The sequence below is a fragment of the Somniosus microcephalus genome, chromosome 29 (genome assembly GCF_052327205.1).
Source record: "Somniosus microcephalus isolate GS21.2 chromosome 29, FLI_Smic_1.0, whole genome shotgun sequence".
Lineage (NCBI taxonomy): Eukaryota > Metazoa > Chordata > Chondrichthyes > Squaliformes > Somniosidae > Somniosus > Somniosus microcephalus.
The window spans coordinates 27912167-27937065 of record NC_141015.1 but is presented as its reverse complement, the minus strand read 5'-3'; the positions used below and the strand labels follow the sequence as shown (position 1 = coordinate 27937065).

The window sequence follows — 24899 nt, the reverse complement described above, 5'->3', positions numbered from 1 at the left end:
TTAAATAAATTCAACTCAACTTACAGAAGAAGAAAAATATCTTTCCTATTGAAACAGGAAGCAAGCATAAAAATTAAACAGCAGGTCAATAACTGTTGGTTGGAATGTTTTCTATCCATTCCTCAAAAGAAATAGACATTCCAACTGTCAGTTGGAATCATTGTTTCCCAAAAACAGGGAGGGGAAAAAGAAAATAGCCTCCCCGCACAAACAAAAGCAAAATCGACCAACAGAATTGGAAGAATCGACTAACAAAATTTAAGGTTAGTTGTGCACTCGAACCAACCAATCCAGAGTAGCATGAGCAAAATCAGAGAAGCAGGTTACTGGCCACACTCTTGTAAGCAGTACTTGGCATGGCGAAACACTACACACTGGGTGAGGTAGGAAATATTTTTTTTAAAGTTAAACAACCAGAATAATATATTAATCAGATGACAAAATTAATCCATACAATGCTGAATATTAAAAAGCACAGCAGTATAATCACAATAAATACAAATGAGGTTATCGATCCAGAAACCCTTTTAAGATTCTCACATTCCCTCCAACTGTGGCATCTCATTTTTTCCTCGAATGGTTCCAGGATTTCCACTTCCAGTACTCTGCTTTATAGTCCATTCCAGGTGTTGGTCATTCTTTGTGTAAGCAGTTGCTTGAAATCAGTGCTAAATTTGCCTTTTACAAATTTCAATCAGGTATCCTCTTATAATTTAGTTTGAAGTTATTTTCTGGATTTAGTTATTCCCTACTGTTTACTATCTTATGCAGGTCTTTAAGATCATGGCCCTGATTTTCTGTCAGCCGTCGGACGGCTTTTCAGGCGGCCAGGGGCCGAAAAAGCGGGTCGCGACGCCCCCCCCCGCCTGATTCCCTGCCCCGTCCAACTTTCGGACCACCGATTCTCCGCGACCCGCTTCAGTCCCGCCCGCCGCTGGCGGGACTGGCCGTCGGAGCACTAATCACCAATTATTACCTTGTTTAAGTAGATTTTGAGGGGCCGTTGCGATTTTGGGGCTTTCCCCACGTGAAACACGCCTGCGGGGAACCCCGCTGATGAGACCTGGCATGAAAACAGTTGGCTTGCTTGCTTGCAGCTGCAGGTCAATGAGGACTGAAGAGATTTAAACAGGCAGCATTTGCAGGCTGCAGGACCTTGTTGATGAAGGCTTAGGGGAACTTGTTGAAAGCTTAGGCACAGCTGTAGAAAGTTGGAGCCTCACACACTTCTCCAGTGTGAGCTCGTGGGAAGCCCCTCTCACCACCCTAACTCAGCGCCTCCTCAACGGAGGCATCTGCCAGAAGCATGGGAGGCCTTTGGTACCTTCCCTTCCTGGCATTAGAGGATCTCCAACAGCAGAGGAGGCTGGAGCAACTCCAGCAACAGCAGCACCAGCAGGAGCGACAGGCTGCGGCTCAGCCACCTGGGGCAGCACAGGCCAGAAGGGACCAGCGCATGAGAACATTGCTGGGCGGAATGCAAGGAACGCACTCATCCTGGGCAGATTTGCATAGCCTGGTACATCAAACACTGCAGCCTCACTGCTTCTTAACTGACCATGGACAGTGGCCCATGCCTGCACATTCCTACCTATTTGACCAGCTTGTTGACATCTGCAAGTTATCCTAAGGCCTCTATGTGATATCCCCATTCGCCAAATGACAGACACCATAACTGCAGCAGTTGCCACCAGATTTTTTATGTAAAGGAAACTGATGGCATTAAAACTATTTACAAGACTTTTCACCCAAGTGACTACCCTTGTGATTAGTGGTGCTTTATTTTTCTCTTATGCGTGCTCCTACGTAGTGATACCCCTGTGGCTTCAGCAGATGTGGAGGCCCCTTGCTCACTTTCCTGCTGCGCCTGTCTCGACACCTTTGGCGGGCGTCCTCTGGGGTGGCAAGCCTGTGAGGGCTCGCCAGCAGTCTGCTGCTCCTGCGGCTGTGCAGGGCTTGAGACTCCTATCTCACTGGGGTGTGGACTCCGGCGGGGGTCTGACCGAGGGCTCTGAAGTGGCATGGAAGTGTGAGCGCCTGGAGAGGAGCCCCCACTTCCTTGAGGTGTGCCAACAACCTCCCTCTCATGGGTCAGCTCCCCCTCAGCGCCTGCAAATGGCTGGAGAGCACCTTGCTGCACATCAGGGGGGCCATGGGGACCCGTATCTGTACTGGAAGTCCTGCTCAGAGGGACTTCCACGAAGGTCTGGTTTCGGTACTCCATAGATGCCCATCGCTCCTCAAGAGATGTCATTCTATTCTGAGCACTCACCATGTTTTCCATACCCTGGCGACTAAGCTCCTCCATGGCCGTAGCCCTCCTCTCCTTGGCCACAGCCCTCCTCTCCTCGGCTGCAGCCAGCATTGCCATGGAGGTAGCCATCCTTTCCGTGGTGATGCTTTGATGCGCCACTGACTCCAGTAAGGCTCTGCTCATGCTCGCCATGGACTCCTCCATTCGCTCCACACTCGCAGTGACCCTGGAGACAAAACCTGCCAGAGACTCCTGCATCTGTGCATGGAGATCCATCACCTCCTGTCTTGCGGATGGACCCAGAGGCATAGGGTCGACATGCAGCTGAGCTGAGCTGGCAGAGCCCCGCGCCCTCCGACGAGGACTCTCCACTGCTGTCCCTGTCTCCACAATCTGCTGATGCTCACTTGTGAGCTGTGATACACCAGGTGACAACTCTACTCTATGTCCCGAATGTCCCACCGAGGTGTGAGTGTCTGCGCTGGTGCTGGGTGCGCTTACTTCTGCTGACGCTGCGCCCTCAGAGGTTGGAGCTTCCTCTGAGGAGTCTGTCTGCAAAGCCTCTTCCTCCTCGGTACTGGCGATGGGGGCTCCGGATGGTCCTGTGGGGGAGTAAAGGAAAGAGTTAGAGATGTGATGGCAAGGCTACTTGCACATTGGATTTGGCATATGCTCATAAGTCCAAATGATGTGGCTTCAGAATCATTTCAGCAACTCATGCTATGTCAATGAGAAAGATGGGGAACTATTCTGTCACCAGCTTGCGGGCTTGCTCCGGTCTCTCCTTCCCCAGCATCCACAGGCACGTCAGCCCCAGCAATCTCGAGCGCCGCTTCCTCCCAGGGGCTCAGGTGGGCGAATGAGGGTGATCCTCCTCCAGTCCTCGCACACTCTCGTCTATTGTGAGCTCTCTTTTCCTGCAATGAGTGAGACAAGTGGAGTTTGAGTGAGAGTGCAGGAGTGAGTGTAGAGATTGCATAGCATAGATGCTTAGAAGGAGACAAAGATGTTGTGAGGCTGCAAGACCAAGGGCCCTCCCTGTGTGTTGTCAGTTGTGTTCCAAGCATCAGAGTGAGAGACAGTGTGAGGGCTGCATGGTGGAACAGTTATGTGAATGTGAGCATAGAGAGAGAGAGGGAATGGGTAAGGGTGCATGGATGTGACTGTGAAGTGGGATGTGGAGGAAGAGAGTGCTGAAGCTGAGTGCTGTTGGGGAAAGGCAATGGGGATCAGGTTGAGGGTGATGGAAACTTCGTACTTACTTTCCCTGTGCGGTGAAGGTCGTGGAAGCGCTTCCTGCACTGCAGCCAGGTGCAACGGGTGACTCCCAGAGAGTTGACCTCTGCAACCACCTCCATCCAGGCATCCTTGGTCTCTGTGGGAGGCCTCTTCCTCCCTGAGCGAGGGTACAGGACCTCCCTGTGGGCTCTCACCCCATCGATCAGTGTCTCCAGTGACGTTTGGTCGAATTTGGTGGCTGCTTCGCCTCGGCCGCTGGCAGCAGCTGGTGCAGGCTCCTCTGCCATTCTGCAGGAGTGGTTGAGAAGCTTTCTGGACACTTTAAAAGCACCATGAATGATGACATCATATTGTGGGGCTTTCTGACTGGAAATGGACAATTAGCAAGGCTGCCCACATGCTGGGAATTAATTGGCCACTTAAGGGAAAATTGCATGCAGCTGGCTGACATTTTTGTGTGTGTCAGAAACCCCACATTCGGGGAAACCCGACCATTTTTTTTATTCATTGATGGGATGTGGGCGTCACTGGCTAGGCCTGCATTTAGTGCCCATCCCACACAAGCCAAAAATCGGGCCCCATGTCTCAATCACCTCCTTTCAAGGTTACAAAGTCCAAGCTTCCCTTGGGTTTCCTCATACACGAGGGAGTAGCTAGCTCCAGGCTTCAAAGTCTCCCTTGTGTCTTGGTGACCATAACTGGACACAGTACTTAACATGTGGAATCCCCCCCTATCCAATTTGATGATAGCTACATGTTCAATCACAAATCCTATATTAGTCTTTCCCAAAATGCTTCACCAATGGCTTATGTGCGATACATTTTTCTACCATATACAAACAGCTATAAATCAAAATTATTCTTATCCATGGTGACCAAAAATATCTTAAATCTTTCTGGTAAGATCTGAATGCGTAGCTAATGAAATCTCTGTAGATCTCAAAGTGCACTCACTTTTTCATAATCTGAATCTCATGGCACCATCTCTCTTTGTTTCTTGTGCTCAACTCCAACCGACAGGCTTTAACTGCAATCCTTTCTCCAGTGTTCTGGAACAGAAGTTTGAATTTGTAGGTTTATTTGGGAAGTAAAAAGAGATTTCTTTGCATAAAAGGGAAAAAGATAAACAGTTAATAAAATTTACTAAAATATTGTAACAATATATGTAGTCTTATTTTCTTCATTCAGTTAGTCTTTGGTTCATTTTTCATCTGAACCCTTGGTTTGTAAACTATTCCTGCTGAAATTTGATAAACACCTATATTTAACAAGGGAGATAGAACATGTCCAGGGAACTACAGACCAATCAGCTTAATATTAGTGGTAGAAAAAATAATGGAATCCCTACTAAAGGAGAAAATAGAAGAACATCTAGAAGCCAAAAATATAATAATGAATAGTCAGCATGGATTTCAAAAGGGAAAGTCTTGCTTGACCAACCTCATTGAATTTTTTGAAGAGGTAACAGAGAGAATAGACAAGGGGAATGCAGTAGATGTAATTTATCTAGATTTTCAAAAGGCCTTCGATAAGGTACCCCATAATAGACTAATGAATAAGGTCAGAGAATGCGGAGTCAGAGGACAAGTAGCAGAATGGATAGCTAGCTAGCTTCAAGACAGAATGCAGAGAGTGGGAGTAAAGGGTAGCTATTCACAGTGGCAGAAGGTACGTAGTGGTGTTCCACATGGATCAGTGCTGGGACTACTGCTGTTCACAATTTATATTAATGATTTAGACTTTGGAATCAAAAACACAATTTGCGGATGACACCAAATTGGCGGGGATAGTTAATACTGAGGAGGACTGCAACAAATTACAGGAAGACATTAATAAACTTGAACAATGGGCATATAATAGGCAAATTAAATTCAACACAGATAAATGTGAGGTATTACATTTTTGGTAGGAAGAATAGGGAGGTCACTTATTACTTGGAGGGTTCGAGTCTAGGTGGGGTAGTGGAACAAGGGGATCTCGGAGTACAAATACACAAATCACTAAAAGTAGCGCCACAAGTTAACAAGTCCATAAAAAAAGCAAACCAGGCACTAGGGTTTATTTCTAGAGGGATAGAATTGAAAAGTAGTGAAGTTATGCTAAACCTGTATCGAACTTTGGTTAGACCACACTTAGAGTACTGCGTACAATCCTGGTCACCATGTTATAAAAAGGATATAGAGGCACTGGAGAGGGTGCAGAGAAGATTTTCAAGGATGATACCAGAAATGCGAGGGTACACCTATCAGTAAATGATGAACAGGTTGGGTCTCTTTCTCTTGAAAAAAGGCTGAGTGGTGACCTAATAGAGGTCTTTAAAATTATGAAAGGTTTTCATAGAGTAGGCACACAGAGAGTGTTTCCACTTGTGGTGAAGGGCATAACTAGAGGCCATCAATATAAAATAGTCACCAAGAAATTAAATAGGGAATTAAGAAAAAACTTCTTTACCCAGAGGGTGGCGAGAATGTGGAACTCGCTACCACAGGGAGTAGTTGAGGCAAATAGTATCGATGCATTTATGGGGAGGCTAGATAAACATATGAGGGAGAAGGGAATAGAGGGTTATGCTGATAGATTTAGATGAGGAAAGACGGGAGGAGGCTCGAGTGGAGCATAAACACCAGCATGGACTGGTTGGCCTGTTTCTGTGCCGTATATCCGATGTAACCTGATTGACAATCTTTATACAAGTTGAGCATCCAAAATCCGGAGTTCCGGAATCCGGACTCTGGGATGATCGGTGGCAGGGTCGTCCGGAATCTGTAAAATGTTCCGGAATCCGGAACTCTGGATGTTGGGCGCTCAGCCTGTACTTCAAAAAGCCATTAACTTTTGTTGTCTTTTTATGAAAAATCCTATGAAAAATGCAAGTGATGCAATAAAACATTAGTGTTGTGTTTTATCCTCCTTAATCTGCACAGCTCCACTAAGTGTTTCCGCCAGGCTGCGGCCACGGCACCACACCGCCCTGGTGGCCTAGTGTGGGCCATCAGATGTTCTACAGAGCTCGCAGCATCCCTCCCCTTTAACAGAAGGGGAGGGGCAAAGAAACGCGTCAGCGCTACGCGGAGCGGCCCAGGCATTTCCTGACTCGGAACGTGTTTCTGATGTCCGAAGTCCGGAAACGCCCGAGCCCAGGTTGCGATATTTCCGGACATCAGAAACAAGTTCCGAAGCCCAGAAAAACACGAAAACCGGCTCGGCCTTGGTCCCGAGGTTGCCGGATTCAGGACGCTCAACCTGTAGTACAAATGGAAATAGGCACTTAAATAAAAATATAGGAAACTTTTTTTTTTAATCCAGCACCGATGGGACCAGCGTGGTGCCGGTTTATCAAAGTCCGGATTACAGAGAGGTATAGTGAAAGGTCCGAGAGCCCCGTACACGGCCACAGATCCAGGCGTCCCCGTTGCATGGCAACAGGTGCAGGAACCCCGGTTACACGGCCACAGATCCAGGAACGGCCACTAATATGAAGTCAAACTTACCTGAACCTACTCCTGAATTTTGCCGGTTAACAGAGATTTCCGGTTATTTAGGTGCCGGTAAATCGAGAGTTTCCTGTAGAAGGTTTATTACTTAAAAGGAAGCACAGCCAAGAAGTAACTCACTAATTTATGATGTAGTCTTTGATGAATATTGATAATTTTAATTTTATCCATTAAGATACTACACCTGAGCTACACTGGGACAAAGAAGCAACAGTGGCTACACTTCAGAAGTGGGTCATCAGCTATGAAGTGATTTGGAGGTGCCAAGGTCGTCAAAGGCGCCATACAGATGCAAGATTTTTCTTTCTTTTAAATGAGGATGATCAAAAATGTAATCTATAGAACTTGGCTTACTTGTCACCATCAGCAATTTCATTATTCAGTCTGAAGCCTGCAGCCCAATGGACTTTTTAAGGATGAGCTATTTCATTCCAGGGACCATGGGGGAAAAATTGGGTTGGTTTGCGCCTCTCAAATCCTCTGGCGCCCGGGCGTGGCGCTGCTAATGCCTCCCGCGAAAGTTAGCGGGAGGTTGGCGGTAGCGCCCCGCGCCGCTGGTGATGACATCATCGCCGTGCGCCGCGCCCCACCCGCAAACTTCCCTTGTGCCCCCGACCTATCGCCGCACGATATGTGCGACAGGATCGGGGGTGGTTTGGAAGCGGCGGTGGCGCAAGATATTGGGCAAGCGTCAGGCAGCCACTTTTATTTTGGCTGGCTGCCAGCACCTGCCCCCTTTCACTTTTGTGTGTGGGGTGCCGGCCGCGATCAGTGCCGGGCTGTTTTCATGGCACCCCGCTCCCTGGTGGTCTGGCAGGGCCCCGGTGGTCTGGCAGGGCCCCGGTGCACGCAACGCTCGGCCGCTCCACTTTAACCAGGAGAGGAGGCCTGCAATGACGCGGCGGCACATAGTGCCGTGAAATTCAGTAGCAGCGCCCCAGCAGGAGGTGGAGCGCTTTCCAGTAGTGCCCCACCTCCTGCTTGGGGCAATACTACTGAATTTACGGCTGAGGGGGGCGCTAACTTTTTCGGGGTGTTAAAATTAGTGCCCCAACGACGTTAGCACCCCAAAATGGGCACCACCCAACTTTTTCCCCCTACATCTCTTACTTTAGAGCAATGTAGTCAGACAGTCCTTCAGAAGGTTACAGTTGGAGCAGAGTTGTTAGCACTTGCACCTCGATGCTTATATCAATACACACATGTCCTTCAGGGAAGGAAATCTGCCGTCCTTACCTGGTCTGGCCTATATGTGACTCCAGACCCACAGCAATGTGGTTGACTCTTACCTGCCCTCTGAAATGGCTGAGCAAGTCACCCAGTTGTAACTAACCGCTATGAAACAAAATAAGAAGAATGAAACCAGACGGACCACCAGACATCGACCTCGGCAACTGCACACCCAGCCCAGTCAACCCTGCAAAGTCCTCCTCACCAACATCTGGGGACTTGTGCCAAAATTGGGAGCGCTGTCCCACAGACTGTCAAGCAACAGCCTGACATAGTCATACTCACAGAATCATACCTTTCAGCCAATGTCCCGAACTCCTCCATCACCATCCCTGGGTATGTCCTGTCCCACCGTCGGGACAGACCCACCAGGGGTGATGGCACAGGGGTATGCAGTCGTGAAGGAGTGGCCCTGGGAGTCCTCAACATTGACTCTGGACCCCATGAAGTCTCATGGCTTCAGGTCAAGCATAGGCAAGGAAACCTCCTGCTGATTACCACCTACCGCCCTCCCTCAGCTGTTGAATCAGTAGTCCTCCATGTTGAACACCACTTGGAAGAAGCACAGAGCGTAGCAAGGGCACAAAATGTACTCTGGGTGGGGGACTTCAATGCCCATCACCAACAGTGACTTGGTAGCACCACTACTGACCGAGCTGGCCGAGTCCTGAAGGACATAACTGCCAGTCTGGGCCTGCGACAGGTGGTGAGTGAACCAACACGAGTGAAAAACCTACTTGACCTCATCCTCACCAATCTACCTGTCGCAGATGCATCTGTCCATGACATCACTGGCAGCAGTGACCACCGCACAGTCATTGTGGAGATGAAGTCCCGTCTTCACACTGAAGACACCCTCCATCGTGTTGTGTGACACTACCACCGTGCTAAATGGGATAGATTCAAAACAGATCTAGCAGCTCAAAACTGGGCATCCATGAGGCGGTGTGTGCCATCAGCAGCAGTAGAATTGCATTCCACCACAATCTGTAACCTGATGGCCTGGCATATCCCTCACTCTACCATTACCACCAAGCCAGAGGACCAACCCTGGTTCAACAACGAGTGTAGAAGAGCATGCCAGGAGCAGCACCAGGCGTACCTAAAAATGAGGTGCCAACCTGGGGAAGCTGCAACACAGGACTACATGCATGCTAAAAAGCGGAAGCAGCATGCTATAGACAGAGCTAAGCGATCCCACAATCAACGGATCAGATCAAAGCTCTGCAGTCCTGCCACATCCAGTTGTGAATGGTGGTGGACCATTAAACAACTAACGGGAGGAGGAGGCTCCATGAATATCCCCATCCTCAATGATGGTGGAGCCCAGCACGTGAGTGCAAAAGACAAGGCTGAAGCGTTTGCAACCAACTTCAGCCAGAAGTGCCGAGTGGATGATCTATATCGGCCTACTCCTGAGGTCCCCACCATCACAGAAGCCAGTCTTCAGCCAATTCGATTCACTCCACGTGATATCAAGAAACAGCCGAGCGCACTTTATACAGCAAAAGCTATGGGCCGCCAACATCCCGGCTATTGTGCTGAAGACTTGTGCTCCAGAACTAGCCGCGCCTCTGGCCAAGCTGTTCCAGTACAGCTACAACACTGGCATCTATCCGACAATGTGGAAAACTGCCCAGCTATGTACTGTCCACAAAAAGCAGGATAAATCCAACCCGGCCAATTATCACCCCATCAGTCTACTCTCAATCATCAGCAAAGTGATGGAAGGTGTCATCGACAGTGCTATCAAGCAGCACTTACTCACCAATAACCTGCTCACTGATGCCCAGTTTGGGTTCCGCCAAGACCACTCGGCTCCCGACCTCATTACACCTTGGTCCAAACATGGACAAAGTAGCTGAATTTCAGAGGTGAGGTGAGAGTGGCTGCCCTGGACATCAAGGCAGCATTTGACCGAGTCTGGCATTGAGGAGCCCTAGTAAAACTGAAGTCAATGGGAATCAGGGGGAAAACGCTTCACTGGCTGGAGTCATACCTAGCACAAAGGAAGATGGTTGTGGTGGTTGATGGTCAATCATCACAGCCCCAGGACATCGCTGCAGGAGTTCCCCAGGGCAGTGTCCTAGGCCCAACCATCTTCAGCTGCTTCATCAATGACCTTTCCTCCAACATAAGGTCAGAAATGGGGATGTTCACTGATGACTGCACAGTGTTCAGCGCCATTCGCAACTCCACAGATAATGAAGCAGTCCATGCCCGCATGCAACAAGACCTGGACGACGTTCAGGCTTGGGCTGATAAATGGCAGGTAACATTCGCGCCACACAAGTGCCAGGCAATGACAATCTCCAACAAGCGAGAGTCTAACCACCTCCCCTTGACATTCAATGGCATTACCATTGCTGAATCCTCCACTGGCATTACCATTGCTGAATCCCCCACTATCAACATCCTGGGGGGGGTCACCATTAACCAGAAACTTAACTGGACCAGCCACATAAATACTGTGGCAACAAGAGCAGGTCAGAGGCTAGATATTCTGTGGTGAGTGGCTCACCTCCTCACTCCCCAAAGCCTTTCCACCATCTACAAGGCACAAGTAAGGAGTGTGATGGAATACTCTCCACTTGCCTGGATGAGTGCAGCTCCAACAACACTCAAGAAGCTCGACACCATCCAGGAAAAAGCAGCCCGCTTGATTGGCACCCCATCCACCACCTTAAACATTCACTCCCTCCACCACCGGCGTACCGTGGCTGCAGTGTGTACCATCTACAAGATGCACTCCAGCAACTTGCTAAGGCTTCTTCGGCAGCACCTCCCAAACCCGCGACCTCTTCCACCTAGAAGGACAAGGGCAGCAAGCGCATGGGAACACCACCACCTCCAAGTCACACAACATCCTGACTTAGAAGTATATCGTCGATCCTTCATTGTCGCTGGGTCAAAATCCTGGAACTCCCTACCTAACAGCACTGTGGGAGCACCTTCACCACACGGACTGCAGCGATTCAAGAAGGTGGCTCTCCACCACCTTCTCAAGGGCAACAAGGGATGGGTACTAAATGCTGGCATTGCTAGCTATGCCCTGATCCCATAAACAAATAAAAAGAGTTGTTGAAGCTACTCGGATCCCAAAAAGTTCACACAAATGCTAACACTGAAGCTTTACCCCCATTTTTGTTGCATGCAGAATATTTCGAGATGGTTTCCAAAGAGGAACTCTATCTCTTGTATACAGAAGTTCAAATGCAGTTAACCATCACCTGATGAACCAGGGTTGCTGGAACAAACATCAGGCTTTAGGAAATCTGTGGCCTTCCTGTTGGCATCCCACGACATTTTTTCCAAATCTTTTTGTTTGCTCCCAACAATCACCAGGGTCAAACTTAAGTTATCTGACCATCTTACAGATGTCCATGGATGCACACCTTTATGACAACACCTATATAAAAAAATGTGTACATGAAGTGAAATCAGAATCTCATCTCTGAATCATACAACAACAACTTGCATTTATATAGCGCCTTCAACATAGTAAATGTCCTAAGGCACCTCACAGGAGCCAAAATTTGACACTGAGCCACACGAGAGAGTAGGTGGCCAAAAGCTTGGTCAAAGAGGTAGGTTTGAAGGAGTGTCTTAAAAGGAGGAGAGGTAGAGCGGTTTAGGGAGGGAAGCCCAGAGCTTAGGGCAGAGGCAGCTGAAGGCACGGCCGCCAATGGTGGAGTGATTAAAATCTTGGATGCGCAAGACAAAATCAAAGGCGACAACAACTTGTACTTATATAGCACCTTTTAGGTGGGAAAATGTTCTAAGGCACTTTACAGAAGCATAAGTAAACAAAAACTGACACCAAGCTGAAGGAGGAGATATTAGGAGGGGTGACTAAAAGCTTGGTGAAAGAGGTAGATTTTGAGGGTCTTAAAGGAGCAAAGGAAAATCGAAAAGCAGAGAGGTTAATGGAGGAATTCCAGAGCTTAGGGCCTGGACGGCTGAAGGCATGATCGCCAATGGCGGGGCAAAGGGAGTGGGGAGGATGCGCAAAAGGCCAGAGTTGGAGCAATGCAGTGATCTTGGAAGGTTGAAGGGCTGGAGAAGGTTACAGAGATCGGGAGGGCCGAGGCCATAAAGGGCTTTGAATAGGAAGATGAAAATTTTTAAATCGGAGGCGTTAGGGGACTGGCAGCCAATTTAGGTCAGCAAGCACATAGGCGATGGATGAGGGGCCTTGGTGCGGGTTAGGATACAGGCAGCAGAGTTTTATAATGAGCTGAAGTTTATGGCAGTTGGAGGTTGGGAGGCTGGCCAGGAGAGGATTGCAGTAGTCGATTCTGGTAGTGAGCAAGGTATGAATGAGGGTTTCAACAGCAGAGAAGCTAAAGCAGGGGCTCCTTACTCAGGTATGGTTCCATGTGTGCTGCATGTTAGCAAGATATTAGGCATCGCAGCCAAGCACAATCTTCTCTTCATCTGACATCCAAATAAGAACACTTACAATAGTGGATTGTGGAATCATGATTGGGAGTAGGAACCCTGACTGATTTTTTCCTATCCAGCCGAAGGACACGGAGACCAACTGGAACATCCTTATCGCCATTCTGACAGATTAATTAATCCAGCATAGACTGGGAGGAAATCAAACCGGGAATCCCCCTCGTCTGCATGGCTGAATTACTCAGTGGGCTCAACTTACTGAGCTACCGAGAAGTGATCATCTTAACTGAAAACAATCTTGGTCAAAAACTTTAAAATGAATCAAAAGGATATTTAAAATATTTTTCATGTGAAGGGAAATTTTGAAATGAACATAAAAAGAATGTGTTTACATGTCTTAGGAAGAGCATCTAGCTGGTCTGTACGTGGGGGAGCAGGGGAGTTAGAATTTAGAATTTCCTTCAGAATGCAACCAGTTGAGGAACCCGAGCTTCAAACTTCACATCAAACCTCACATCATATCCATCACCAAGACTGCTCACTTTCATCGCCATCATATTACCTGATCCCACTGCCATTGCAACCCTTAACCACACCTTTCTCACTTGTGGACTTAATTTCTCCCCCATTCTCTTTGCTGTCCTCTCTCAACTCCAACTTGTTCAAAAATCAGCTATCTATATCTTTTCCCGCATTAAGTCCTACTCATCCATCACTCCTGTCCTCACTGATCCTCTCCCCAAAGTATTAAAATTGATATCCTTGTCTTAGACTTTAAATCACTCCATGGCCTTGCCCCAGCTCATCTCTAAAACCTTCTTCAGCCCACCCACACCATTCAATTTTATGTCTCTGGTCTTTTATGCATCCCCGCCACACGCGACTTTATCCAACCATTTGTAACCGAACCTTTAGCCATCTCGGCCCTACTCTTTCGAACAACCTAACTAAATCCCTCTGCCTCTCTTATTTCTTTAAAAACCTTATCAAAGCCCATCCATTTGACCAAACTTTCAGTCACCTCGACTAACACCTATGGCTCAATGTCCCTTTCTCCGTTCCTCTTATCTGCTTGCTTTCTTCCTTTTCTCCCCTCACCCCCACTTTGGGACATGTTCTACGTTAAAGGCACTATAAAACTGCACATTATATTCCAGAATTGTTGCATGATGAGAATAAAATTGGAGAGATATAAATCAAGCCTCTTTTTTCTATCCAACCAAATTACCTAGGCAGAAACATAATTTAACATTTAAACTGACAGAGAGAAGAAACTACCAAGCCATTGGTGTTGATTGGATCTCTATAATGCTCCTTGAGGCTATTCTGATCAAACCTAAGTTTCCAAAACAGTTACCACAGAGCACATACATGCTTATATACATATAAAATAATGCAAGTCAGACAGTTTGGCGGCTTAGCACGTTATAGCATTAAGCTCAGCATAATGAAGCAATGAGAACCAAGTTTGCTTCCCCAACTCTCAATGAGTTCCTGACCTCAGACACTTCGCTGTTCCCCATAGAAATAAACTTATTCCCAGGTCACTCTTTGGCATGGCGACAGCTGGAAGCAAGCTAACCGCCCACTTAGCTGCAGTGCATGACTCGGAGATTCATAGCAGTTGCATTACCACAGTGATATAGACCCAAATACCAAGGTTTCCTGTCACACAAATTACTAACTGGAAGGAGATGCAATTTCTGTTGATTTGTTTATTTCAGGGAAGCTAAGCATTCCAACCAAATGGGAATGAAAATCAGAGAATATTCAACTTGTCTCATGACAAACTCGTGTAGTGAATTACAAGCCATAACAATAATGGCGAAGGAGAAATCTTGAATTCACCAGTTGAAGACATGGAAGGGACAGGGAGAACATTAGATTTGTAGATCACATGCTCCCCCAAAAATAAATCTTGTCATCAAGTTCTTTTTTTGGTTAATCTAAAAAACTTTGTAGAAGATGCCACAAAAGCCAGATTTATCAGGGGTGTATAACATTTACCTTATGTTCATACATATAGACATGTCCAAAGCCTCCTGTTCCAAGACGCTCCTTTAGATCCCATGGCCCACACGTCTGAACCTGCTTAAAGGGTGGTTTCTCCATTCCTGATCAGGAACTTTATCACTGTAATTACAAAAATAGGCAAAATTAATAACTGCAAAGAGAAATACTGGAAAGTACAGAAAATTAGTCAGCATTTGATGGGAATGGTAGCGTAGTGGTAATGTCACCGGGTTAGTAATCCAGAGGCCTGGACTAATGATCCAGAGACGTGAGTTCAAATCCCACCACGGCAGCTGGGGAATTTAAATTAAATTAATTAAAATAAATCTGGAATTTAAAAAAAGCTAGTATCAGTAATACTGTTGTAAAAACCCATCTTGTTCACTAAATAGGGAAGGAAATCTACCGTCCTTACCTGGTCTGGCCTATATGTGACTCCAGACCCACACCAATGTGGTTAACTCTTAACAGCCCTCTGAAATGGCCCAGCAAGCCCCTCAGTTGTAACAAACCACTACGAAACATAATAATAAGAATGAAACGGGCCACCCGGCATCGACCTTAGCACCGGCTACGGACACGGCAACGGCACACCCAGCCCAGTCGACCCTGCAAAGTCCTCCTCACCAACATCTGGGGACTTGTGCCAAAATTGGGAGAGCTGTCCCACAGACTAGTCAAGCAACAGCCTGACATAGTCATACTCACAGAATCATACCTTTCAGCCAGTGTCCCAAACTCCTCCATCACCGTCCCTGGGTATGTCCTGTCCCACCAGCAGGACAGACCCACCAGGGGTGGCGGCACAGTGGTATATAGTCAGGAAGGAGTGGCCCTGGGAGTTCACAACATTTGACTCTGGACCCCATGAAGTCTCATGGCTTCAGGTCAAGCATGGGCAAGGAAACCTCCTACCGCCTTCCCTCAGCTGATGAATCAGTACTCCTCCATGTTGAACACCACTTGGAAGAAGCACTGAGAACAGCAAGGGCACAGAATGTGCTCTTGGTGGGGGACTTCAATGTCCATCACCAAAAGTGACTTGGTAGCACCACTACTGACCGAGCTGGCGGAGTCCTGAAGGGCATAACTGCCAGTCTGGGCCAGCCACAGGTGGTGAGAGAACCAACACGAGGGGAAAAACCTACTGGACCTCGTCCTCACCAATCTGCCTGTCAAAGATGCATCTGTCCATGACAGTATTGGTAGCAATGACCACCGCACAGTCATTGTGGAGACGAAGTCCCGTCTTCACACTGAGGACACCCTCCATCGTGTTGTGTGACACTACCACCGTGCTAAATGGGATAGATTCAGAAAAGATCTAGCAGCTCAAAACTGGGCATCCATGAGGCGCTGTGGGCCATCAGTAGCAGCAGAATTGCATTCCACCACAATCTGTAACCTCATGGCCTGGCATATCCCTCACTCTACCATTACCATCAAGCCAGGGGACCAACCCTGGTTCAATAAGGAGTGTAGGAGCAGCACCAGTCGTACCTAAAAATGAGGTGCCAACCTGGGGAAACTGCAACACAGGACAACATGCATGCTAAAAAGCAGAAGCAGCATGCTATAGACAGGACTAAGCAATCCCACAATCAACGGATCAGATCAAAGCTCTGCAGTCCTGCCACATCCAGTCGTGAATGGTGGTGGACCATTAAACAACTAATGGGAGAAAGAGGTTCCATGAATATCCCCATCCTCAATGATGGTGGAGCCCAGCACGTGAGTGCAAAAGACAAGGCTGAAGCGTTTGCAACCATCTTCAGCCAGAAGTGCCGAGTGGATGATCCATATCGGCCTCCTCCCGAGGTCCCCACCATCACAGAAGCCAGTCTTCAGCCAATTCGATTCACTCCACGTGATATCAAGAAACAGCTGAGCGCACTGGATACAGCAAATGTTATGGGCCGACAACATCCCAGCTATCGTGCTGAAGACTTGTGCTCCAGAACTAGACATGCCTCTAGCCAAGCTGTTCCAGTACAGCTACAACACTGGCATCTATCCGACAAAGTAGAAAACTGCCCAGCTATGTCCTGTCCACAAAAAGCAGGACAAATCCAACCCGGCCAATTACCGCCATCAGTCTACTCTCAATCATCAGCAAAGTGATGGAAAGTGTCATCAACAGTGCTATCAAGCGGCACTTACTCACCAATAACCTGCTCACTGATGCCCAGTTTGGGTTCCGCCAAGACCACTCGGCTCCCGACCTCATTACAGCCTTGGTCCAAACATGGACAAAGGAGCTGAATTCCAGAGGTGAGGTGAGAGTGACTACCCTTGACATCAAGGCAGCATTTGACCGAGTGTGGCATCAAGGAGCCCTAGTAAAACTGAAGTCAATGGAAATCGAGGGGTGGGGGGGGGGAAGAGAACACTCCACTGGCTGGAGTCATACCTAGCACAAAGGACGAATAAAAATGTATGTTTTGTCAAAATTATGATGTGTGATGGACTCGAGACTATTAATACAAGATGTGTATGGCTCTCCCCTGGGTGGGCAGGGCTCAAGGCAACGGTGTGAAACTTAACAAAAGAAACCTGCATAACAAGATAAACCCCCTGAGACAGCGTGATTTTAAGGGTAAACAAACCCATCGAAACTCAGAGCCATTAAAAGGTGTTAACAAAACGATTAACTTAATCAAGAAATGGCACCAGCTGCTGCAGACAGACACATGGGTAAGGAAAGCCAATTAAGAATTGCCAATCCTGGGGTCTTAGCAATTTATACTAGAGACAATGGACTTTAAAAGATATAAAAGAAGCAAACCAAAAGCTCTCTCTCTCTCCATGACCAAGCGGAAAAGCAGGAAGCCCCCCTCTACAGACCAGACCAAGAAGCAAGTTCTGACGAAAGGGCTTCGACCTGAAACGTTAACTCGGTTTCTCTCTCCACGGATGCTGCCTGGCCTGCTGAGTTTTTCCAGCGTTTTCTGTCGTTATGTCGCATGCATTGCTTGACTCAGAGGGAAGTATAAGTCTGTTTAAATCTGTAACCCATTACCTTACCTGTTGTAATCAAGTAGAGTCCACAGAATACCAATAGACTGATTGTTTTGTCCGATAGGCTATGTGCATGTGTGTGTGTTTAATAAACTTATTCCAAATTGTTTCACAAGAATTGGTCTTGTTGTCAATTTAATGCCAGTCGAAATAAAAAGCTTACAACAAAGTAAGATAGTTGTGGTGGTTGAAGGTCAATCATCACAGCCCCAGGACATCGCTGCAGGAGTTCCTCAGGGCAGTGTCCTGGGCCCAACCATCTTCAGCTGCTTCATCAATGACCTTCCCTCCAACATAAAGTCAGAAATGGGGGTGTTCGCTAATGACTGCACAGTGTTCAGCGCCATTCGCAGCTCCACAGATAATGAAGCAGTACATGCCCGCATGCAACAAGACCTGGACAACATTCAGGCTTGGGCTGATAAGTGGCAGGTAACATTCGCGCCACAGAAGTGCCAGGCAATGACAATCTCCAACAAGCAAGAGTCTAACCACCTCCCCTTGACATTCAATGGCATTACCATAACCAAATCCCCCACCATCAACATCCTGGGGTCACCATTGACCAGAAACTTAACTGGACCAGCCACATAAATACTGTGACAACAAGAGCAGGTCAGAGGCTGGGAATTCTGCGGCGAGTGTCTCACCTCCTGACTCCCCAAAGCCTTTCCACCATCTACAAAGCACAAGTAAGGAGTGTGATGGAATACTCTCCACTTGCCTGGATGAGTGCAGCTCCAACAACACTCAAGAAGCTCGACACCATCCAGGACAAAGCAGCCAGCTTGCTTGGCACCACATCCACCACCTTAAACATTCACTCCCTCCACCACCAGTGTACCGTGGCTGCAGTGTGTACCATCTACAAGATGCACTGCAGCAACTCGCCAAGGCTACTTCGGCAGCACCTCCCAAACCCGCGACCTCTTCCACCTAGAAGGGCAAGGGCAGCAGGCGCATGGGAACACCACCACCTGCAAGTTCCCCTCCAAGTCACACACCATCCTGACTTGGAAATATATCAGCGATCCTTCATTGTCGTTGGGTCAAAATCCTGGAACTCCCTCCCTAACAACACTGTGGGAGTAACTTCACCACACGGACTGCAGCGGTTCAGGAAGGTGGCTCACCACCACCTTCTCAAGGGTAATTAGGGATGGGCAATAAATGCTGGCCTTGCCAGCGACGCCCACATCCCATAAACGAATTAAAATAAAAATTTGAAAAAGAATGTTCAGTTACACTGCATCTCTTCATTAGAACTCCCTTTTCATTCGAGCAGTGTGGATCAAAGACAAATTCCCAGAGTGAGAAGGAGAGTTCAAACTTAACTGACGAGTCATGAGGAAGTTATGATCATGATTATATACAGAAGAGATATATTCAGCAAAGCAGTCACCCACACTTGATGTTTCTCTCCCCCAATACAGAGGATATTCCATCCTGAGCAACAAAAACAGGGGAGGTTCATGTGGAGAAAGTGTTTGGGCTACTGAGTAACAGTATTGGAAGAAAGAAAACAATAGCAAAATGCTGCTGATGCTGGACATCTGAAATAACAACAGAAAATGCTGGAAACACTCAGCAGGTCAGGCAGCATCCGTGGAGAGAGAAACAGAGTTAACGTCTCGGGTCGATAACCCTTCGTCAGACATTCATTCTGACGAAGGGTCATCGACTCGAAACGTTAACTCCGTTTCTCTCTCCACGATGCATTTTCATGTAAAAAGAAAATCTCCTGTGCTGTTTTATTAAAAGTGTTTAATTTGTACTGCTAGATACAATTTTTTGAAGCAAAAAAATGACTTTGAATTAAGAGAAGTAGATTGTAGAAGCAAAACAATGGGAGACATTTGGATAAGAGCTGTGCTGCTGGACACTTCATGTATCGGTTCCACTTGAAATCCATTTAATAAGACAGAGAAGATTACCGGGGCTGCCCTTCGATGGGGCCGAGTTTCATCATGTAGCCCCAATGTTTGCTCTCTATACGACAGATACTCGTCTCAGATTCGTAGCTATACAGCGTGATGGACAGCCAGCGAACCCGTGTTACGCTGCCAGTTCCATGCTTCACTGAGCTCAACAACAACGGAATTCTGCATGAGCACGCCTGCAGTTTCAATCTCCAGATAGCTGACGTTAGATCGTAATCATGACACACACACACACACTCAAATTTCTTATCTTGGGCCCTCTCAACATTGATGTGGGCCCTCTCAACACAATCCTTAATGAACTGCCACAATTAATACTGCTGGTAGGTCAAAGTCAATCACAGAAACCCCACAGTGCAGATAGAGGCCATTTCGGCCCATTGAGCCTGCACCGACACATATCCCACCCGATCCCCGTAACCCCTACACCAACACATATCCCACCCTATCCCTGTAACCCCACGTATTTAATCCCCCTAACACTAAGGGTCAATTTATCATAGCCAATCAACCTAACCCGCACATCTTTGGACTGTGGGAGGAAACCGGAGCACCCGGAGAAAACCCACGCAAACACGGGGAGAATGTGCAAACTCGGGGAGAATGTGCAAACTCCACACAGACAGTCGCCCGAGGCCGGATTCGAACCCGGGTCTCTGGCGCTGTGAGGCAACGGTGCTAACTTCCTGAAGGTTTTCCTTCCTTAACTGGCTAGGCTGGCCAACCACAAATAGTCCTACGATGACACTTAGACCAAAATATATCAATAACCGTTAATCAACTCCTGGCTGGCTTGCCACTAAGAAGAAATTGGAAGTCCCTTTGGACTGTTTGTTCAAAGGTTCAAAGCTGACTCCATATTGGTAACAGATATAATTTTATTTAAGCACAAGTGTGACTTAATACACTCAGTATTTGTGCAGCAGTTTACAAAGTACAATTGAGAATTATATTACCGGTTATTGTTCTTTCGGTAGTAGAAGTGGCCCATTCCTCATTCCTTCTACTCACATACGCATCTGCACCTGCCCAGAATGACCCAAACCCACTAGGATATACCCCAAAAAACGGAACTACAGAAAGATCTATCCAATCCTATCGTACCCAATCATGGGCCCGGCAAGCTCTGTGTCCAGGCAGAGGCCTTGGGCCTCCCTTATCTGCTTTTCAGTGTTAGCATAAGCTTTTTCTGTTCCTGGTTTCTGTTTCCATGGTGATGACACAACCCAGGACCTTGATAACAACGGGTTCTGTTTTTTTTTTAAAAACATGCTTGCCCCTAATTCTAACAGAGATAAGTTAAATTAATAAACCTATACTAGCTTATTAAAAACTATAAACTGGGAATTTTAATATTAAACCATGGACTAGCAAAGCTTAATACTGAAAATTAGTAAAAAGGTTTTAGTTGACTATGTTTCAACGACTGGCAAGAGTTCGGACAATCCCACAGACTTTTTTTTTTTAATTCGTTTAAGGGATGTGGGCATCACTGGCAAGGCCAGCATTTATTGCCCATCCCTAATTGCCCTTGAGAAGGTGGTGGAGAGCCACCTTCTTGAACCGCTGCAGTCCGTGTGGTGAAGGTACTCCCACAGTGCTGTTAGGTAGGGGGTTCCAGTATTTTGACCCAGCGACAATGAAGGATCGGCAATATATTTCCAAGTCAGGATGGCGTGTGACTTGGAGGTGGTGGTGTTCCCATGCGCCTGCTGCCCTTGTCCTTCTAGGTGGAAGAGGTCACGGGTTTGGGAGGTGCTGCCGAAAAAGCCTTGGCGAGTTGCTACAGTGCATCTTGTAGATGGTACACACTGCAGCCACGGTACGCCGGTAGTGGAGGGAGTGAATGTTTAAGATAGTGGATGGGATGCCTATCAGGAGATAAGAGATAATAAGGTCACTTGTACGCAACTTAGGACCTTGAGTCAGCAGCAAGTCCAAGGCAGTGTGTTTCTTCAGAACTATGCTTTGAGAGAAAAGCTTAGGGTCATTTAACTCTCGCAATGCCTGATCCCTCAAAATACCCTCAAAAGCCCATATTCTTACACTACAAAACATAATCTCACAGCTTTTGGCTTCAGTATCTCTACAGTCCATGCCAATGTGCACCCAAAACTGCTTGACATCACTTCAGGAGTAATACTGTAACTCCACGAAGGAACCACAGTGTGGTTGCTAACTTGTCATCGCCAATTATCTAATTAACATATTTAACAGCTGTCAGAAAACAAAACTTACTAATTTACTTCGATACAGCAGAACCCAAGTTCGATACCAATGCCATAGTCTGGCAAATACAACAGATATATTGATGTACAGCCTCATTTGCTAGTGGTCAGAAAATTAGGGGGGAGTAAAGTTTACAGGAACTGAGGGACAAGGAGGGAAGTGTAAGGAAATTACATCACATGAGATTTGACAACAGCAAATGACTCAATAGCTGCACTGGTATTTTTAAAATAGTGTTTTAAAATAACAACTTCCATATTTCACATCAAAAATAGTAAGCAAATAGATCAGTCCTACATCACAAGAGCGTATCTCCAATTTTTTTTAAATTCATTGATGGGATGTGGGCGTCGCTGGCTAGGCCTGCATTTAGTGCCGATCCCCAAATGCCCTCGAGAAGATGGTGGTGAGCCGCCTTCTTGAACCACTGCAGTCCATATGGTGTAGGTGCACCATATAATTTGCAGATAATGGAATACAGACTGTAGCCCAGACCACCCTGCAGTGAATTTTTTGGAAGTATGAACTCTCTCCATTTTCCAATTTTTGAATAGTTTAGCCAACCTATTGACCTCCTGCGAGAAAGATGAGCAGCCTCTTGACAGGCTTCTGTCCAAGGCTCGCTTCAGTGTCTTGAAAGGAGACATGCTCTCGCTCCTATTTTGTTTCCTTATGAAGTTGCTGGGAAGATCTCAGAAAAATGGGAGGGAAAAAAAAATTCTGTATCTCTCCATTTCAGTGTGTCAGGCACCAATGTCCCACCATGTTTCTCATCACACCATCTCCAGCACAGCCATCTGAGGGCATAGTGCAATGACAGACAGCAGTGACTGCAATTCAACCCTGAAGGAGAGCCAAGATGATGAGAGACAGATAGATCAGGTAGAAATATGAATACTAAAGAAAAGCTTTGATCAGTCCCTCCCTTTCCTGTTCTATTATAGAGTCACATGGACACACATGATTACAGCTTTTGTAGAACATAACTAAATGGTTAATATCACAGGATATTAGCCTACAGGGAGGAGGTCCAGCATCTCGTGAAGTGGTGCGCCGACAACAACCTGGCCCTTAACACCAAGAAAACAAAGGAAATAATCGTGGACTTCAGGAAGTCCAAAGGCGGAAGTCACACCCCCATCCACATCAATGGGGCGGAGGTGGAAAGGGTGGCCAGGTTTATATTCCTCGGAGTCCACATCACGGAAGACCTCTCCTGGTCCCTCAACACCTCCTCTCTGGTGAAGAAGGCCCAGCAGCGCCTATATTTCTTGAGGAGGCTGAAGGGATGTAATCTGTCACCCCCGATCCTCTCTAACTTCTACCGCTGCACTATAGAGAGCATCCTGACAAACTGTATCACGGTATGGTACGGCAGCTGTAGCTCCCATGACCGGAAAGCCCTGCAGCGGGTAGTCAAAACTGCCCAACGCATTACCGGCACCCGGCTACCGACCATAGAACATATATATCAGAAACGCTGCCGACGGAGGGCACGGTCCATCATCAAAGACCCTACCCACCCCAGCCACAGTCTGTTCGCCCTCCTACCATCTGGAAGACGCTACAGATGCATTCGCACCCGTACGACCAGATTTAGGAACAGCTTCTTTCTGTCATCCTACTGAACTCCACAAATAAACACTAAAGCCTGCACATCTGCCGATGCACTTTATTATGGTCATATTTATGCTAATATATATGTACAAATGTATGTTGAAATGTTAAGTGTCCTAATCCAAATTGTACACTCTCGGGAGCCGCAAGCCTACATTTCGTTGTACTGCACTTGTGCACTAACAATGACAATAAAAGTTGATTTGATTTGGTTTGATAAGGTTTTACCAACTCACAAATTCCAAGAATCAGTGACTAAAATTTGAAAAATCTTTTTTCACCTTCGAACATTGTTCATCATCTCACACTAATTACTGATACAGGAAACTTTCGATTTACTGGCACCTAAATAACTGGAAATCTCTGTTAACCGGCAAAATTCAGGAGTAGGTTCAGGTAAGTTTTATTACTTGCCTTCCTCGATCTGTTGCTGTGCAAGGGTGTGGCTGCAGCTGTTGCTAAGCTACAGAGACGCTTGGAACTTGTGGCCATTGTTCTGAACCTGTTGCTAAGCAACAGGGTTTGTTGCTTTATACGGAGCTCTCAGCTCTCCGTATCTTTTACTATAGCTTTTGGTTATCCGGAATTTTTGATGAACCGGCACCACGTCGGTGCCAGATAAAAAAAAGTTTCCTGTACATGACTCAAATGATACTATGATATAGTATCGACCATAATATAACTGCAATAAATTGATTTCAATTTCCACCCATTGAAGATTAACCAAAGGTTTAAATCTTACTTTGATGTTTCAAGTACAAACCATTTTACCAAAATATAAAATATTCATAATTTTCAAAAGAGAATATAATACAGGCAACATCAGAATATGAAATAACCACAAATTAGCCATGGATGACCATTCACGAGCGATGCATCCATTACCCTTTGCAGCAAAGTTTGAATTGTTCCTTTCATTCACATAAAGATCAGATTGTTCCTTTGATCAAGAAAATAAAAATGGTATGTCCCTTAATTAGCAGCATTGTACTTTCAATCAAAAAGAATTGGGCTGTTTCACATTTGACAGTGTTGCGAAAGTGCTCACGTCTCCCTCCATACAGCATGCAATTTTGTGGCAACTGTTCCCCATTGGACACATATGAAGCATTTTTGAGTTTGCCTGGAATCTCTACATCATGGAGTGAATAAAAGATTCAAGTCAGGAGTGTGATGAAATAGTCAACACTGGTCTGGATGCGTGCAGCTGCAACAAGACTCAAGAAACTCAACACCGGGACAGAGTAAGTTTATACGATCAGCACTCCCGTCACTGGACTCTATCCACCTCCTCCACCACTGGTGCAGTGTAGTTGCAATATTTACAATCCACAGGGTGCACTGCAGGAACTTACCAAGAAGAAACTGCAATTGTAACTGACTGACACATCCCGCAGGTTTGGATTTTCATGTAAAACAAGAAATTGATCGGTCATGGTGCTCTATCAGCTGAACAGCCTTCAG

General features: G+C 46.7%; 1 protein-coding gene across 3 annotated transcripts in view; it reads right to left on the bottom strand.

The window, feature by feature from the left end:
* Positions 1–24899, bottom strand: part of LOC147098595 (inhibitor of nuclear factor kappa-B kinase subunit alpha-like) — a 105620-nt gene that overhangs the window by 73630 nt on the left and 7091 nt on the right. For 2 of the 3 annotated variants that reach the window (XM_085970463.1, XM_085970464.1), the window contains exons 2-3: positions 14626–14751; positions 4448–4542 (exon numbers count right to left, since the gene is read on the bottom strand). In XM_085970463.1, coding sequence (XP_085826589.1) covers positions 4448–4542; positions 14626–14730 — 200 coding nt within the window. In that variant the 5' untranslated portion in view covers positions 14731–14751. Of the gene's footprint in view, positions 1–4447; positions 4543–11447; positions 11627–14625; positions 14752–24899 lie in introns of those variants that run through there. The other variant, XM_085970465.1, reaches the window with a different exon arrangement.